General features: G+C 35.2%; 2 protein-coding genes across 8 annotated transcripts in view; one reads left to right on the top strand and one right to left on the bottom strand.

Moving 5' to 3' along the window:
- Positions 1–3,696: 3,696 nt before the first annotated feature.
- Positions 3,697–12,312, top strand: LOC124447856. 6 transcript variants are annotated; one of them, XM_046998846.1, is made up of 3 exons: positions 3,697–3,825; positions 4,150–4,726; positions 10,815–12,312. In XM_046998846.1, the coding sequence occupies exons 2-3, from the start codon at positions 4,183–4,185 to the stop codon at positions 11,894–11,896; spliced, it is 1,626 nt and encodes a 541-aa protein (XP_046854802.1). In that variant the 5' UTR covers positions 3,697–3,825; positions 4,150–4,182; the 3' UTR covers positions 11,897–12,312. The 6 variants fall into 6 exon arrangements, with proteins under 6 accessions (XP_046854802.1, XP_046854801.1, XP_046854805.1 ...); XM_046998845.1 differs by having other exon boundaries at positions 4,114–4,726; XM_046998849.1 differs by lacking the exons at positions 3,697–3,825; positions 4,150–4,726 and adding exons at positions 6,579–6,715; positions 9,208–9,923 and having other exon boundaries at positions 10,220–12,312.
- LOC124447855 (exocyst complex component 7-like) overlaps positions 11,937–16,831 on the bottom strand; it is a 50,905-nt gene continuing 46,010 nt past the window's right edge. For both annotated transcript variants that reach the window (XM_046998844.1, XM_046998843.1), the window contains exons 17-21: positions 16,625–16,687; positions 13,676–13,742; positions 13,146–13,211; positions 12,937–13,069; positions 11,937–12,146 (exon numbers count right to left, since the gene is read on the bottom strand). In XM_046998844.1, coding sequence (XP_046854800.1) covers positions 12,065–12,146; positions 12,937–13,069; positions 13,146–13,211; positions 13,676–13,742; positions 16,625–16,687 — 411 coding nt within the window. In that variant the 3' untranslated portion in view covers positions 11,937–12,064. The remainder of the gene's footprint in view (positions 12,147–12,936; positions 13,070–13,145; positions 13,212–13,675; positions 13,743–16,624; positions 16,688–16,831) is intronic.

Raw genomic sequence — 16,831 nt, 5'->3', positions numbered from 1 at the left:
TACGGCGATGTATTGGCGTATTCTGCAATTTTTTTCTTAAAAACTATAGTCACAATGATTTATTTCATAAATTTCGCATTTTCATGCAAAAAAGTTGATGCAACCTCCGCGATTTGCTAATAATTGCGAGATATTAACTTGGACCACATATTTTCTAATACAACGCCATATTGATTCTCACTACTTTGGGGCTCCGGAAGTAAATTTGCCCGGCTTCAACTTTTATGTCAGTTGCACTATCTAGTGTATTATTAGATTTGTGGGTCTGATGGGCGGAAGCTTGCTATTGCATCTCCCAAGGAGGATAGCGTGGAGGGGCAGAAATCTCCTACCGAAACGTTAACATGCGGCGTTCTAGTGCCTTACGCTTAAGAAGGTATCGGGAAGCATGGACCGAAAACGGGGTTTTTTTGCTTTCGAATTTTATCTTTTTGTTTATTTTTTCTCATAAAATAAACAAAGCAATGTTTTAATTAACTTCTTCTGACACTGTGCCCTTTCCTAACACCTATAATATAAGACGACCTTCAACATGTTTTATACAATTTTTATTGGTTTATATCTTTCTGATTTAACTCTCTCATTTGCTGTTTCTCGTGCATCACGAGCAAACCATGCAAGCGCTTCATGGCAAAAAAGGATTATCTGGTTCCCTTAATTAACATGCGACGCTATAGTGCTCAAATATCTCGGTGTATCGGAAGCCATGGACCGAAAACTGGATTTTTTGCTTTCGAATTTTATCTTTTTGTTTACCTTTCGTTTAAGAGTTCTTATCATAAAAGAAACTAGAACATCCAAGGATACTGCAAAGGTTCAAACAACCTCTGTCTTCTTGAATTATAATTTAAACCAACTGTAAACATTTTTTTTACTCCTACTCCTAACCTTTTACAATAGACCTTTTCAAGGTTATCGTAGCCATATTGCAGGGGGTGCAAAAACATTGGGCCGAGCGCGCGGTCACGCATGGCGTCCATATAAATTACTAATAAATGCGCAAAAATTATCCTTATACATATTGGCCATTTCTTTCAAAAATATTTCTCGAACTCATCCATTTTAATATTCAAATTATTATTTGCGATTTTTTATACACGTGAGTCCAATTTTGTGATAATCAAAAAGCGGAAAGTTAAAAAAAACATTGTTTTCTTTGAACAACTTCACCGTCGTTTGAGCGATGTTCTTGAGTTCGCAAATGTGCGGATCTCATATGCCAAGTCAAACGAACTAAACCATAAACTAGCCGAGTAGCCGTGAGCAGTCATAGCCGAAATGGTAAAAAATGCGCGTTGTGCAGTTGGATATTGCGATAATGATAAACGCTATCCCTATTATTAAGTTAAGAGATCTCACGTAGAAAATTCAGTTTTTCATTAGTGGCCCAAAGATCAAGCACTTGCTGAAATTTGGCGAAAACAAATTGCAAACAGCAGAGCCGATGACTTTAACCCAAAGCCTGGTGCACAAGGTACTATGGTTTGCTCAAATTATTTTCCCTTGGTAAGAAGAACCCCAAATAACCGCGGAACGGATTATCCTTCGGTTTTTATTAGGCTATCAGAGTACGAGCAATCGAGGACTCCGCTTAAACGTAAAGGAGGAGAAACATGGACGACATCAAAGCGTCCTCATCAATCCTATGACACCGAGTATTCTGATTCAAGTTTTGATGGAAATCCAGCAAAATCTGAGGCATCTTTACTCCCTGTCCCTTAGGAATTTGAACAGTTGACGAGAGAGTATGATGTAAGGTTTCACACCGGCCTGCCATCGACTAACAGTTTTAAGTGTGTATTTGAATACTTGGCTGTTTCTTCTTCTGGCTGTTAAGCCGCCATACATAATAATAAAAATAGCAATGTCACTTTACAAATAATTGGAAATACTAATAAGAGTTTGCTGTAGAATAGTTCCTCGTGATATTTGCTGACTTTGCTGTAGACATGTGCGTGTGTTGCGAACTCAAGAACATCGCTCAAACGACGGTCAAGTTGTTCAAAGAAAACAAATGTTTTCTTTAACTTTCCGCTTTTTGATTACCACAAAATTGGACTCACGTGTATAAAAAATCGCAATTAATAATTTAGCTATTAAAATGGACGAGTTCGAGAAATATTTTTGAAAGAAATGGCCAATATGTATAAGGGTAATTTTTGCGCATTTATTAGTAATTTATATGGACGCCATGCGTGACCGCGCGCTCGGCCCAATGTTTTTGCACCCCCTGCAATATGGCTGCGATAACCTTGAAAAGGTCTATTGTTCTCATCATGAACGAGAGCATCCGTGGGCTTCGTGGAAAAAGGAGATTTTCTAATTTCTTATAATAGTTTCTACTAAGATAACATTTAATAAGCCTTGAATCTTGGATTGTCTAAATTGAACCTCGCTTTCAACGCTTATGTTATAAAATTTTGATACATTATTCACAGTAAATTTCTTTTTACTTAACAATATTTTCATGATTCAATCTAGAAAGTAACTTCACTTCTCGAGTAATTTTACGATTAAACAGCACACTTTTTGGATTCAAAGGTTTTCTTTTGATCGCATGGAGACAGCGGTCAAAGCTATTACGTACATGCATGTTCTGTGCATTTAGTTGTATGAAACCACCTCACCAAAGAATATCCAGATCTGATTTTAGCTGCATCGAGCGAAGAAAATTGAAGAATTTTTTTTAACTGTCACTTTTATATTTATAATTCTACGTATCATGTAAAACAGAGACACTTAAAACAGAGACAGATTAAACACGTAATCCTTTTGTCGGCAAAGGACAGGATTAGTCAATTTAATTAATACAGACTCCATGTCTGTACTTAATTATGTCTCCACTTCATGTCTCCACTTAATTAAATTGACTCATCCTGTCCTTTGCCGACAAAAGGATTACGTGTTTAATCTGTCGAGTACGATGTTTTGTAAAAAATTCGTAGTCGCGACTACGATGTCTTTTTAAGCAAAAAAAGTAGGTATATTTTTTCATTCTGTAAGAAATTAGTTTACAGTACTATTTTCGAGCATCCAGGCTTTACTTTAGAACATTTTTGAGCGCATATGTAATTTAAAAGGAAAATATGACCTGCAAAACTTTTATGTATTTCGTACGCAAAGTGAACCGTAAACCAACAATAAAATCGTATAAATATATCCTACATAAAATTTAAAATAGTAAAAATTTTTCACTCTAAAGAGTCCTATGTTCTTGCAAAATCTTTATTACCGATTAGTTGATATCATTATTGACAAATGGAGCCGAAGCTGCTTCGCAAACGTCGGTGTTTTACACAATAAAAAGGCTCGTTCTGTTGTTTATAGCTAAAACTAAATTTTGACAAAGCGACAACGACAACAAACTTTGTCGTGCCATTCCCTTACACGGTCAAATTTCGTACTCGTAGTCGTAGTCGTACTCTTGCTAAAACTCTCTAATATTCCCATCAAGCAATTTAGCAAGTTTATTAAGCAGGATATACGTGTACAATAAATGGTTCTGCAGGATATACATGTACAAGATTTTTACATTCTCATACTAATAAAGTCTCGAGAAATACAATACATAACTGAGATATTTCGCAATCACCACTATTGTATAATTTACAAAAAAATGAATGCTTCCAACATTTGGCTGTGTGTTTCACGTGGATTTAATTATACGATTGATAAATAAGAACTAAAACTGCTTAGGTTACAAAAAAACTCAGCAAAAATCATAAATAGTGCGCGCATCATGTGAAAATTGTATTTGAAGACGGATGCATTAGAAGAAACATTTAAACGTGTGACAAGTCAAGACTTGAGGAAGTTCAACAACAGGTAAAGCATCTTTATAATTATTGAAATAACATAAGAACGATGTGAAAAAACAGTTTTAAACTTTGATTTGTCAACAGCAATAACATAATTTGGAAATTCCATCAATGGCGATCAGTCGATCGTCACAAACACTCACAACCAAACGAATGCGATGAACATGTATAATTTAACCAAAGTTTCTAATAAATTGATAAAGAAGCTATTGTGAATTGAGAATTAAAACACGACATACAGACAAACAAACAGACGTGAACACAAATTAACTAAACCATTTTGCATTTAAAATAGAAAATATAATCTGAAGTTGTAACTTTGACCGAGGAGAGAACCTAACAAAAGAACGCTCGACACATAAGGATGGATCCTAAAGGACAAGCAAATTATATATCCATTCAGCACATTCAGCATTACCTGGAAATTTGTCACAATGCAACATTGACAAGTTATTCAAAAGATGGCTTCATTGGTGGAAGAGAAATACTCAAAAGAGAAGCAACACATATTGAAGACGTCCTTTCGACCTGTACCACTGGGAATGAACAAGTTTCACAAATATTGATGACAAGCGATTTATTTCAATCATCATGCAGATTCTTTTTCAATACGGCCATCAATGGCATCATTTCTGAAGAGATACTGATCAAATTTGTACTAACTTGCTCCGAGTTAGCAAAAGAGCACGGGAAAATAAGACAAAAGATTGATTTTGATTGCATTCTGGTTGATCATGAAGGTAGAAAATCATGGCTGTCCGATGGCTATTTCGAAAAAATGGAGAAAGTCATCGATGAGTACAATAGAAGTGAATTTCCAGATGACAAGCCATTACTTAAAGCACATTTCAAATACCAGTTGGGTCGATACTATTTCAAAAAATCAAAAGACGAAAATGAGCAACCCAACAGACAGCGAGAATATTTTGAAAAAGCTGCTAATAATATCGAAGAATCGCGTGACTTAAGGAAACAAAACATGGAAAGAGAGAACTCGTCCCCTTTGACGAAAGTTGACGTGATTTTGTCGCTTCTCATGCTTGGTTATTTAAGAAAATATCAGAGCACACAACGTCACCAAGTAGAACGTTTCAATGAACTGATTGCTATGGCGAAAGATTGCTATGAAGAAGCTACAGCTTTAGTGGACGAGTTTCTTGGAAAACATCCCCTTAAAGTAGATTGTCATAAAGCCTTGGGTGATTTGCTGTTACAAATGAAACAAAACGAGGCTGCAAGGAAAAATTATGAAATTGCTTTGAATGTTTTTGAAGAGTTAGAGCTAACTCCAAACAAAATAAAGGGATACTTGCTCAATAACTATGCCACATCTTTGATGAATTTGCAGAAATATGAAAGAGGGGAAGAAATGATCCAGAAATCTATAGCTTTAGTAGACGAGTTTCTTGGAAAACATCCCCTTAAAGTAGAATGTCATAAAGTCTTGGGTGATTTGCTGTTACAAATGAACCAAATTGAGGCTGCAAGGAAAAATTATGAAATTGCTTTGAATGTTTTTGAAGAGTTAGAGCTAACTCCAAACAAAGGAAACGTATACTTGCTCAAAAACTATGCCACAACTTTGATGAAGTTGCAGAAATATGAAAGAGGGGACGAAATGTTCCAGCGAGCGAAAGATTACTATAAAAAAGCTATAGCTTTAGTAGACGAGTTTCTTGGAAAACATTCCCTTAAAGTAGATTGTCACAAAGTCTTGGGTGATTTGCTGTTAGAAATGAAAGAAAGCAAGGCTGCACGGAAAAATTATGAAATTGCTTTGAATGTTTTTGAAGAGTTAGAGCTAACTCCAAACAAAGGAAAGGTATACTTGCTCAAAAACTATGCCACATCTTTGATGAAGTTGCAGAAATATGAAAGAGGGGAAGAAATGTTCCAGAGAGCGTTCGAAATTAATGCAGAATATAAATTAGGTTTGGAAGACCTGATCGAGAAAGCTCGACAATAATATAACTAGAAAAAGAACCAACGACATTAAATCGCAACATACTTTAATAAATTTAAATGATTTCGTATCATTTTGTTGATAAAAGAAGAACTGCAATCATAAACATACCAATATAGTGTTCACGAGGTGCACAAATTTTAGCGTCTTATGTTAAAAAGTATAAATAATAGTTAAAAACTATTCACATATTTATCACGTGATTTTAAAAATCAATAATAATTCAATATTCGCGCAGTTGTGGAAATATCGTACCGCAAAAAAAAATTCAAATACATTTATTACTAGTTAAGTCAATATGCAATTAATAAAGATATTTTTTTGAATGATTTTGTTTACCTCTTGTAAAATGTATAACTAATATTTCACGAGTTAATATTATTTTATTAAAGTTGAGCAGCTTATTAGAATTTCAGTATCTACTGCAAATATAGTTTTTGCTCAAAGACCCAACGGAAATTAATTCAAAATATGAAAACACGACACTGGAGTAATTTGAAGTGAAGTTTCAAACATCATATCACTCATGATGAAGACACAACAACAAAGTATATAAGGACTTTGATTGCCTTTCATGGAACAAGTAACAAGTAGCGCCGGATATGCATTTACAAGATCTTAACATCCTTACATTGATGGCAGATGAGATATTTATAATAAATACTGTTTACTAACACAATACATAATTAAAATTTTTTCTTTACAATAATGGTAGTTGAAAAGAGCAATGATCATTGCTGGCTTCCGACATTTTTTGTGGACTCCATGTGGATTTTAATAAACAATCAAGTAATAATAAATGAAATTTCCTAGGTTACTAAAACGGCAAAAACCTTAAAAAGTGCATAATATGTGAAATTAGTTGAAGACGCGGAAGTAAATAAATCGTAGTTAGAAAAGAAACATTAAAACGCTTGAAAAGTCAAGACTTGAGGTAAAACAATTACATGTAAAGCATCTTTATAATTATTGAAATAACATAAGAACGATGTGAAAAAACAGTTTTAAACTTTGATTTGTGAACAGCAATAACATAATTTCGAAATTCCATCAATGGCGATCAGTTGATCGTCACAAACACTCACAACCAAACGAATGCGATGAACATGTATAATTTATCCAAAGTTTCTAATAAATTGATAAACAAGCTATTGTGAATTGAGGATTAAAACACGACATACAGACAAACAAACAGACGTGAACACAAATTAACTAAACCATTTTGCATTTAAAATAGAAAATATAATCTGACGTTGTAACCTAGACCGAGGAGAGAACCTAACAAAAGAACGCTCTACACATAAGGATGGATCCTGAAGGGCAAAGAAATGATATATCCATTCAGGACATTCAGCATTACCTGGAAATTTGTCACAATGCAACACTGAAAAGTTATTCAAGAGATGGTTTCATTGATGGAAGAGAAATACTCAAAAGAGAAGCAAGAAATATTGAAGACGTCCTTTCGACCTGTACCACTGGGAATGAACTAGTTTCACAAATATTGATGATAAGCGATTTATTTCAATCATCATGCAGATTCTTTTTCAATACGGCCATCAATGGCATCATTTCTGAAGAGATACTGATCAACTTTGTACAAACCTGCTCCAACTTAGCAAAAGAGCACGGAATAATAAGACAAAAGATTGATTTTGATTGCATTCTGGTTGAACATGAAGGTAGAAAATCATGGCTGTCCGATGGCTATTTCAAAAAAATGGAGAAAGTCATCGATGATTACAATAGAAGTGAATTTCCAGATGACGAACCATTACTGAAAGCACATTTCAAATACCAGTTGGGTCGATACTATCTCAATAAATCAAAAGACAAAAAAGATCAACCCAACAAACAGCAACCCAACAAACAGCAACGCAACAAACAGCAACGCAACAAACAGCGAGAATATTTTGAAAAAGCTGCTAATAATATCGAAGAATCTTGCAAATTAAGGAAACAAAACATGGAAAGCGAGAACTCGTCCCCTTTGACAAAAGTTGACGTGATTTTGTCGCTTCTTCTGTTCGGAAAATACCGGAGCAAACAATGTCATCAGGAAGAAAGCTTCAATAGTGAAATGGCGAAAGATTGCTATGAAGAAGCTTTAGCTTTAGTAGACGAGTTCCTTGGAAAACATCTTCTTAAAGTAGATTGCCATAAAGCATTAGGAAATTTGCTGTTACAAATGAACCAAATCGAGTCTGCAAGGAAAGAGTATGAAATTGCTTTGAATGTTTTTGAAGAGTTAGAGCTAACTCCAAACAAAGGTAAGGTATACTTGCTCATCAATTATGCCACATCTTTGATGAAGTTGCTGGAATATGAAAGAGGGAACAAAATGTTCCAGAGAGCGTCCGAAATTAATGCAGAATATGAATTAGGTTTGGAAGACCGAATCGAGAAAGTTCGACAACAATATAACTAGAAAAAGAACCAACGACATTAAATCACAACATACTTCAATAAATTAAAATGATTTCATATCATTTTGTTCATAAAAGAAAAACTACAATCATAAATATACCAATATAGTGGTCATGAAGTGCACAAATCTTAGCGTCTTATGTTAAAAAGTATAAATAATAGTTAAAAACTATTCACATATACATCACGTGATTTTAAAAATCAATAATAATTCACTATTCGTGCAGTTGTGGAAATATCGTACCTCAAAAAGAAATTCAAATACATATATTACTCGTTAAGTCAATATGCAATTAATAAAGATATTTTTTTGAATGATTTTGTTTACCTCTTGTAAAATGTATAATTAATATTTCACGAGTTAATATTATTTTATTAAAGTTGGGTAGCTTATTAGAATTTCAATATCTACTGCAAATATAGTTTTTGCTCAAAGACCCCAACGGAAATTCATTTAAAATATGAAAACACGACACTGGAGTAATTTGAAGTGAAGTTTCAAACATCATATCACTCATGATGAAGACACAACAACAAAGTATATAAGGACTTTGATTGACTTTCATGGAACAAACAACAAGTAGCGCCGGATATGCATTTACAAGATCTTAACATCCTTACATTGATGACAGATGAGATATATATAATAAATATTGTTTACTAACACAATACATAATTAAAATTTTTTCTTTACAATAATGGTAATTGAAAAGAGAAATGATCATTGCTGGCTTCCGACATTTTTTGTGGACTCCATGTGGATTTTAATACACAATCAATTAATAATAAATGAAATTTCCTAGGTTACTAAAACGGCAAAAACCTTAAAAAGTGCATAATATGTGAAATTAGTTGAAGACGCGGAAGTAAATAAATCGTAGTTAGAAAAGAAACATTAAAACGCTTGAAAAGTCAAGACTTGAGGTAAAACAATGACATGTAAAGCATCTTTATAATTATGAACATAATATAAGAAGAATGTAAACCATAATTTTATAGCAATAACATATCTTGGAAATTCCATCAACAGTGATGACTCGTGTTCACAACATCAAATCGACGCTATGAATAGTTGGGTGGCAATTTGACAGCTTACAAAAGCTGAATGCAGAGCTTTTGTATTCACAATAAATAATACGTATTTTAGATATCATATTTAATAATAAAATAAAGCGCAAGAACACTTCTATTCGCTTCATCGATTCGACGTTTTCTGTGGCAACATGACTAAGGAACGCGAGGCTCATAACATCGTCACAAACGCTCAATATTTGTACCCTACGAATGCAATCTCAACACATATAAACTAACACATGTATATAGTTGTAAATTGAGGTTTAAAACACAACATACAGACAAACAATATAAGGAATATATAAGGAATAAAGTTTTCCATATCAAATTACTCACAATTGACATAAAATATATGTATGAACTCTGATGTAAAAAAATTGCCCTCGTATGATAAAACAATAATGGTTCTGCAGGATATATATGTACGATAAATGGTTCTGCAGGATATACATGTACAATAAATGGTTCTGCAGGATATATACGATTGATAAATAAGAACTAAAATTGCTTAGGTTGCAAAAAAACTCAGCAAAAATCATATATAGTGCGCGTATCATGTGAAAATTTTGTTTGAAGACGGATACATTAGAAGAAACATTTAAACGTGTGACAAGTCAAAACTTGAGGAAGTTCAACAACAGGTAAAGCATCTTTATAATCATTGAAATAACATAAGAACGATGTGAAAAAACAGTTTTAAACATTGATTTGTCAACAGCAATAACATAATTTTGAAATTCCATCAATGGCGATCAGTCGATCACTTGATCGTCACAAACACTCACAACCAAACGAATGCGATGAACATGTATAATTTAACCAAAGTTTCTAATAAATTGATAAACAAACAACTGTGAATTGAGGATTAAAACACGACATACAGACAAACAAACAGACGTGAACACAAATTAACTAAACCATTTTGCATTTAAAATAGAAAATATAATCTGAAGTTGTAACTTTGACCGAGGAGAGAACCTAACAAAAGAACGCTCGACACATAAGGATGGATCCTGAAGGGCAAACAAATGATAAATCCATTCAGCACATTCAGCATTACCTTGAAATTTGTCACAATGCAACACTGAAAAGTTATTCAAAAGATGGCTTCATTGGTGGAAGAGAAATACTCAAAAGAGAAGCAAGAAATATTGAAGACGTCCTTTCGACCTGTACCACTAGGAATAACCAAGTTTCAAAAATATTGATGACAAGCGATTTATTTCAATCGTCATGCAGATTCTTTTTCAATACGGCTAACGATGGCGTCATTTCTGAAGAGATACTGATCAAATTTGTACAAACTTGCTCCAAGTTAGCAGAGAAGCACGGGAAAATAAGAAAAAAGATTGATTTTGATTGCATTCTGGTTGATCATGAAGGTAGAAAATCATGGCTGTCCGATGGCTATTTCGAAAAAATGGAGAAAGTCATCGATGAGTACGATAGAAGTGAATTTCCAGATGACGAACCATTACTGAAAGCACATTTCAAATACCAGTTGGGTCGATACTATTTCAACAAATCAAAAGACGAAAATGAGCAACCCAACAGACAGCGAGAATATTTTGAAAAAGCTGCTAATAATATCGAAGAATCGCGTAACTTAAGGAAACAAAACATGGAAAGAGAGAACTCGTCCCCTTTGACGAAAGTTGACGTGATTTTGTCGCTTCTCATGCTTGGTCATTTAAGAAAATATCAGAGCACACAACGTCACCAAGTAGAAAGTTTCAATGAACTGATGGCTATGGCGAAAGATTGCTGTGGAAAAGCTACAGCTTTAGTGGACGAGCTCCTTGGAAAACATCCCCTTAAAGTAGATTGTCATAAAGTCTTGGGTGATTTGCTGTTAGAAATGAAACAAATTAAGGCTGCAAGGAAAAATTATGAAATTGCTTTGAATGTTTTTGAAGAGTTAAAGCTAACTCCAAACATAGGAAAGGTATACTTGCTCAAAAACTATGCCACATCTTTGACGAAGTTGCAGAAGTATGAAAGAGGGAAAGAAATGTTCCAGCGAGCGAAAGATTACTATAAAAAAGCTATAGCTTTAGTAGACGAGTTTCTTGGAAAACATTCCCTTAAAGTAGATTGTCATAAAGTCTTGGGTGATTTGCTGTTAGAAATGAAAGAAAACGAGTCTGCAAGGGAAAATTATGAAATTGCTTTGAATGTTTTTGAAGAGTTAGAGCTAACAAAAGGAAAAAAGGTGAACTTGCTCAAAAACTATGCTACATCTTTGATGAAGTTGCAGGAATATGATAGAGGGGAAGAAATGATCCAGAAAGCTATAGCTTTAGTAGACGAGTTTCTTGGAAAACATTCCCTTAAAGTAGATTGTCATGAAGTCTTGGGTGATTTGCTGTTAGAAATGAAAGAAAACGAGTCTGCAAGGGAAAATTATAAAATTGCTTTGAATGTTTTTGAAGAGTTAGAGCTACCTCCAAACAAAGGAAAGGTATACTTGCTCAAAAAGTATGCCACAACTTTGATGAAGTTGCAGAAATATGAAAGAGGGAACGAAATGTTCCAGAGAGCGTCCGAAATTAATACAGAATATGAATTAGGTTTGGAAGACATGATCGAGACAACTCGACAACAATATAACTAGAAAAAGGAACCAACGACATTAAATCACAATCGCAACATACTTCAATAAATTAAAATGATTTCGTATCATTTTGTTAATAAAAGAAAAACTACAATCATAAATATACCAATATAGTGGTCATGAAGTGCACAAATCTTAGCGTCTTATGTTAAAAAGTATAAATAATAGTTAAAAACTATTCACATATACATCACGTGATTGTAAAAATCGATAATAATTCACTATTCGTGCGGTTGTGGAAATATCGTACCTCAAAAAGAAATTCAAATACATATATCACTCGTTAAGTAAATATGCAATTAATAAAGATATTTTTTTGAATGATTTTGTTTACCTCTTGTAAAATGTATAATTAATATTCCACGAGTTAATATTATTTTATTAAAGTTGGGCAGCTTATTAGAATTTCAGTATCAGCCGACGGAGTTTTAAGGCAATTTTCTGCTTTTATCGTTGTTTCCATACGATACAAATATTTCATGTTGAAGTAAAGTTACATACAGTAACGTTTCGAAAAGTTATTCATCGTCAGACTAGAAGATTCCTGATATGAATTGCCGGCTTTTTATAGTTTATAAGATGCGATATTGCAGCATGAATTTTGAACTTAATCTTTTGCTATATAGCCACAAGTACTTCTACTTGTCAGTTAAATCGAATATTTGAAACCTTACGATGTTCTAGTGTTGATAATACGAATCCTGACGCGCTTTTATTCCAACATGAAAAACATGTGACTTGGACGAAATTAGAACTCGCACCAAGCCCACAAAGATTTGAGACGAGTCAAATCTCTTTTAAACTACGTATGGACGAGAGATTCTCGCCACTATAGCAGTTTTCTGTATGGCACCGTCTTTCAACTTTATTCCAAAGTCATCGTCAGCAGTAGCGTATCCAGCCCGAATTTTTATTTTATGAATTCCGACACGGTTTTATATAGTGTTAAAAATGATAAAATTCAAATTCTCTAATCTCTAACTATTTTACGGTAGTCAGTCATTGAGAAGTGTATGTTATAAAATATTAAAGACACTAACCTCTGCAATCCTTTCAAAATGTAGTTATAATTGTTTAATAAGAATATCCCAGACAGGGCAACTTGACCCAACATTGTAACGTAACTTTTCGACTTCAGTTCAAGATTTAATCCAAGAGCACCAAGAACACGACCTTCAACATTTAAAATACACACGTAAGCTATGATAAAGAAGAATGCATTTATAAGGAAAGAATTTTGTAAACTTACCAAAGTATCGAGCCACAAGAGTTTTAGGTGATACACTGTCACCAATTCGTGGATCCATTACAGATTCTATACGAACAAAAATGTACAACTTACTTAAATGCAAAGTATCTGTTCTTTTCATTCATTTCTTTACACGTAAGCTTAAACAAAAGCCGTGATCTTGTACGTACGTTTTTTCATATAAATTGGGGGCATTTGTTGATAAATAACAGTAAAATGTATCATCCAGGTGTAGAGCGGGGTATATGTGGATAATTGAGTCAGAACTTGTGAATATTGACGACGAATAAATATTTCAATAAAGAAGGCAATCTTACGCTAGGGTCTGGTCTCATGTTTCTCACAAGCTTTACCGTTCAGTGATTCTAAATCTATGTATTCAAGAACAATTCAATTTTGAAACTAATGTACATGAGAAACGGTCGTCATTCTACAACCATAGGGTCGTTCACCCGCAAGATCATCGTTCAAAAATGCTTTAGGATAAAACTGAAATAATCAACATCAAGATAAAGGATCTTAAATAATACCTGAGTTTAAGAGCATATTTCCAACAGTGTCGGTGTATCCCAACAGGTGCTCAAGAAATATCAATGTCTACAAAAAATAATACAACAAAGAGTATCTTTATAAAAAACTTTCGCTCGCGAAATTAATTTACTTTACAAAGAAAATGCATTTACAGACGAAATACACGAGAGATCATGTAAACTAGCAACATTGCTAGATGTCTAGTCAGTCATCTTACGTACATTGCTTGATGTCTAGTCAGTCACCTTACGTACATTGCTTGATGTCTAGTCAGTCACCTTACGTACATTGCTTGATGTCTAATCAGTCATCTTACGTACATTGCTTGATGTCTCGTCACCTTACGTACATTGCTTGATGTCTAGTCACCTTACGTACATTGCTTGATGTCTAGTCGCCTTACGTACGTTGCTTGATGTCTAGTCACCTTACGTACATTGCTTGATGTCTAGTCACCTTACGTACATTGCTTGATGTCTAGTCACCTTACTTACGTTGCTTGATGTCTCGTCACCTTACGTACATTGCTTGATGTCTAGTCACCTTACGTACATTGCTTGATGTCTCGTCACCTTACGTACATTGCTTGATGTCTCGTCACCTTACTTACATTGCTTGATGTCTCGTCACCTTACGTACATTGCTTGATGTCTAGTCACCTTACTTACGTTGCTTGATGTCTCGTCACCTTACGTACATTGCTTGATGTCTAGTCACCTTACTTACGTTGCTTGATGTCTCGTCACCTTACGTACATTGCTTGATGTCTAGTCAGTCACCTTACGTACATTGCTAGATGTCTAGTCAGTCACCTTACGTACATTGCTAGATGTCTAGTCAGTCACCTTACGTACATTGCTAGATGTCTAGTCACCTTACGTACATTGCTTTATGTCTAGTCAGTCACCTTACGTACATTGCTAGATGTCTAGTCACCTTACTTACGTTGCTTGATGTCTAGTCACCTTACGTACATTGCTTTATGTCTAGTCACCTTACGTACATTGCTTTATGTCTAGTCAGTCACCTTACGTACATTGCTTGATGTCTAGTCACCTTACGTACATTGCTTGATGTCTCGTCACCTTACGTACATTGCTTGATGTCTAGTCACCTTACGTACATTGCTTTATGTCTAGTCAGTCACCTTACGTACATTGCTTGATGTCTAGTCACCTTACGTACATTGCTTTATGTCTAGTCACCTTACGTACATTGCTTGATGTCTCGTCACCTTACGTACATTGCTTGATGTCTAGTCACCTTACGTACATTGCTTGATGTCTAGTCACCTTACGTACATTGCTTGATGTCTAGTCACCTTACTTACGTTGCTTGATGTCTAGTCACCTTACGTACATTGCTTGATGTCTAGTCACCTTACGTACATTGCTTGATGTCTAGTCACCTTACGTACATTGCTTGATGTCTAGTAACCTTACGTACATTGCTTTATGTCTAGTCAGTCACCTTACGTACATTGCTTGATGTCTAGTCACCTTACGTACATTGCTTGATGTCTAGTCACCTTACGTACATTGCTTGATGTCTCGTCACCTTACGTACGTTGCTTGATGTCTAGTCACCTTACTTACGTTGCTTGATGTCTAGTCACCTTACGTACATTGCTTGATGTCTAGTCACCTTACGTACATTGCTTGATGTCTAGTCAGTCACCTTACGTACATTGCTTGATGTCTAGTCACCTAACGTACATTGCTTTATGTCTAGTCAGTCACCTTACGTACATTGCTTGATGTCTAGTCACCTTACGTACATTGCTTGATGTCTAGTCACCTTACGTACATTGCTTGATGTCTAGTCACCTTACGTACATTGCTTTATGTCTAGTCAGTCACCTTACGTACATTGCTTGATGTCTAGTCACCTTACGTACATTGCTTGATGTCTAGTCACCTTACGTACATTGCTTGATGTCTCGTCACCTTACGTACATTGCTTTATGTCTAGTCAGTCACCTTACGTACATTGCTTGATGTCTAGTCACCTTACTTACGTTGCTTGATGTCTCGTCACCTTACGTACATTGCTTGATGTCTAGTCACCTTACGTACATTGCTTGATGTCTCGTCACCTTACGTACATTGCTTGATGTCTAGTCACCTTACGTACATTGCTTGATGTCTAGTCACCTTACGTACATTGCTAGATGTCTAGTCACCTTACGTACATTGCTTGATGTCTAGTCACCTTACTTACGTTGCTTGATGTCTCGTCACCTTACGTACATTGCTTGATGTCTAGTCACCTTACGTACATTGCTTGATGTCTCGTCACCTTACGTACATTGCTTGATGTCTCGTCACCTTACTTACATTGCTTGATGTCTCGTCACCTTACGTACATTGCTTGATGTCTAGTCACCTTACTTACGTTGCTTGATGTCTCGTCACCTTACGTACATTGCTTGATGTCTAGTCACCTTACTTACGTTGCTTGATGTCTCGTCACCTTACGTACATTGCTTGATGTCTAGTCACCTTACTTACGTTGCTTGATGTCTCGTCACCTTACGTACATTGCTTGATGTCTAGTCACCTTACTTACGTTGCTTGATGTCTCGTCACCTTACGTACATTGCTTGATGTCTAGTCACCTTACTTACGTTGCTTGATGTCTCGTCACTTTACGTACATTGCTTGATGTCTAGTCAGTCACCTTACGTACATTGCTAGATGTCTAGTCAGTCACCTTACGTACATTGCTAGATGTCTAGTCAGTCACCTTACGTACATTGCTAGATGTCTAGTCAGTCACCTTACGTACATTGCTAGATGTCTAGTCAGTCACCTTACGTACATTGCTAGATGTCTAGTCAGTCACATTACGTACATTGCTAGATGTCTAGTCAGTCACCTTACGTACATTGCTAGATGTCTAGTCAGTCACCTTACGTACATTGCTTGATGTCTAGTCATCTTACGTACATTGCTTGTGAGTTCATGGACAGTGCCATCTTTAGGCATATTTGATTGCTTGTCCGGGTCATGCTAAAGAAAAGAAAACATCAAGTAACAATAAAAATGCCATGAATTTACTGGTGGGGTTGGGGGTGTGTACCTGAGTTAGGTCATGGTGGGGGCGCCTATCTATGGTAGTAAGTTGGGGTTGGGGGTGTGTACCTCTGTTAGTAA

This window comes from Xenia sp. Carnegie-2017, unplaced genomic scaffold (assembly GCF_021976095.1).
Source record: "Xenia sp. Carnegie-2017 unplaced genomic scaffold, XeniaSp_v1 HiC_scaffold_23, whole genome shotgun sequence".
NCBI lineage: Eukaryota > Metazoa > Cnidaria > Anthozoa > Malacalcyonacea > Xeniidae > Xenia > Xenia sp. Carnegie-2017.
Note: the sequence above shows the minus strand (reverse complement) of the source record. Positions and strands in the feature narration are given on the sequence as shown.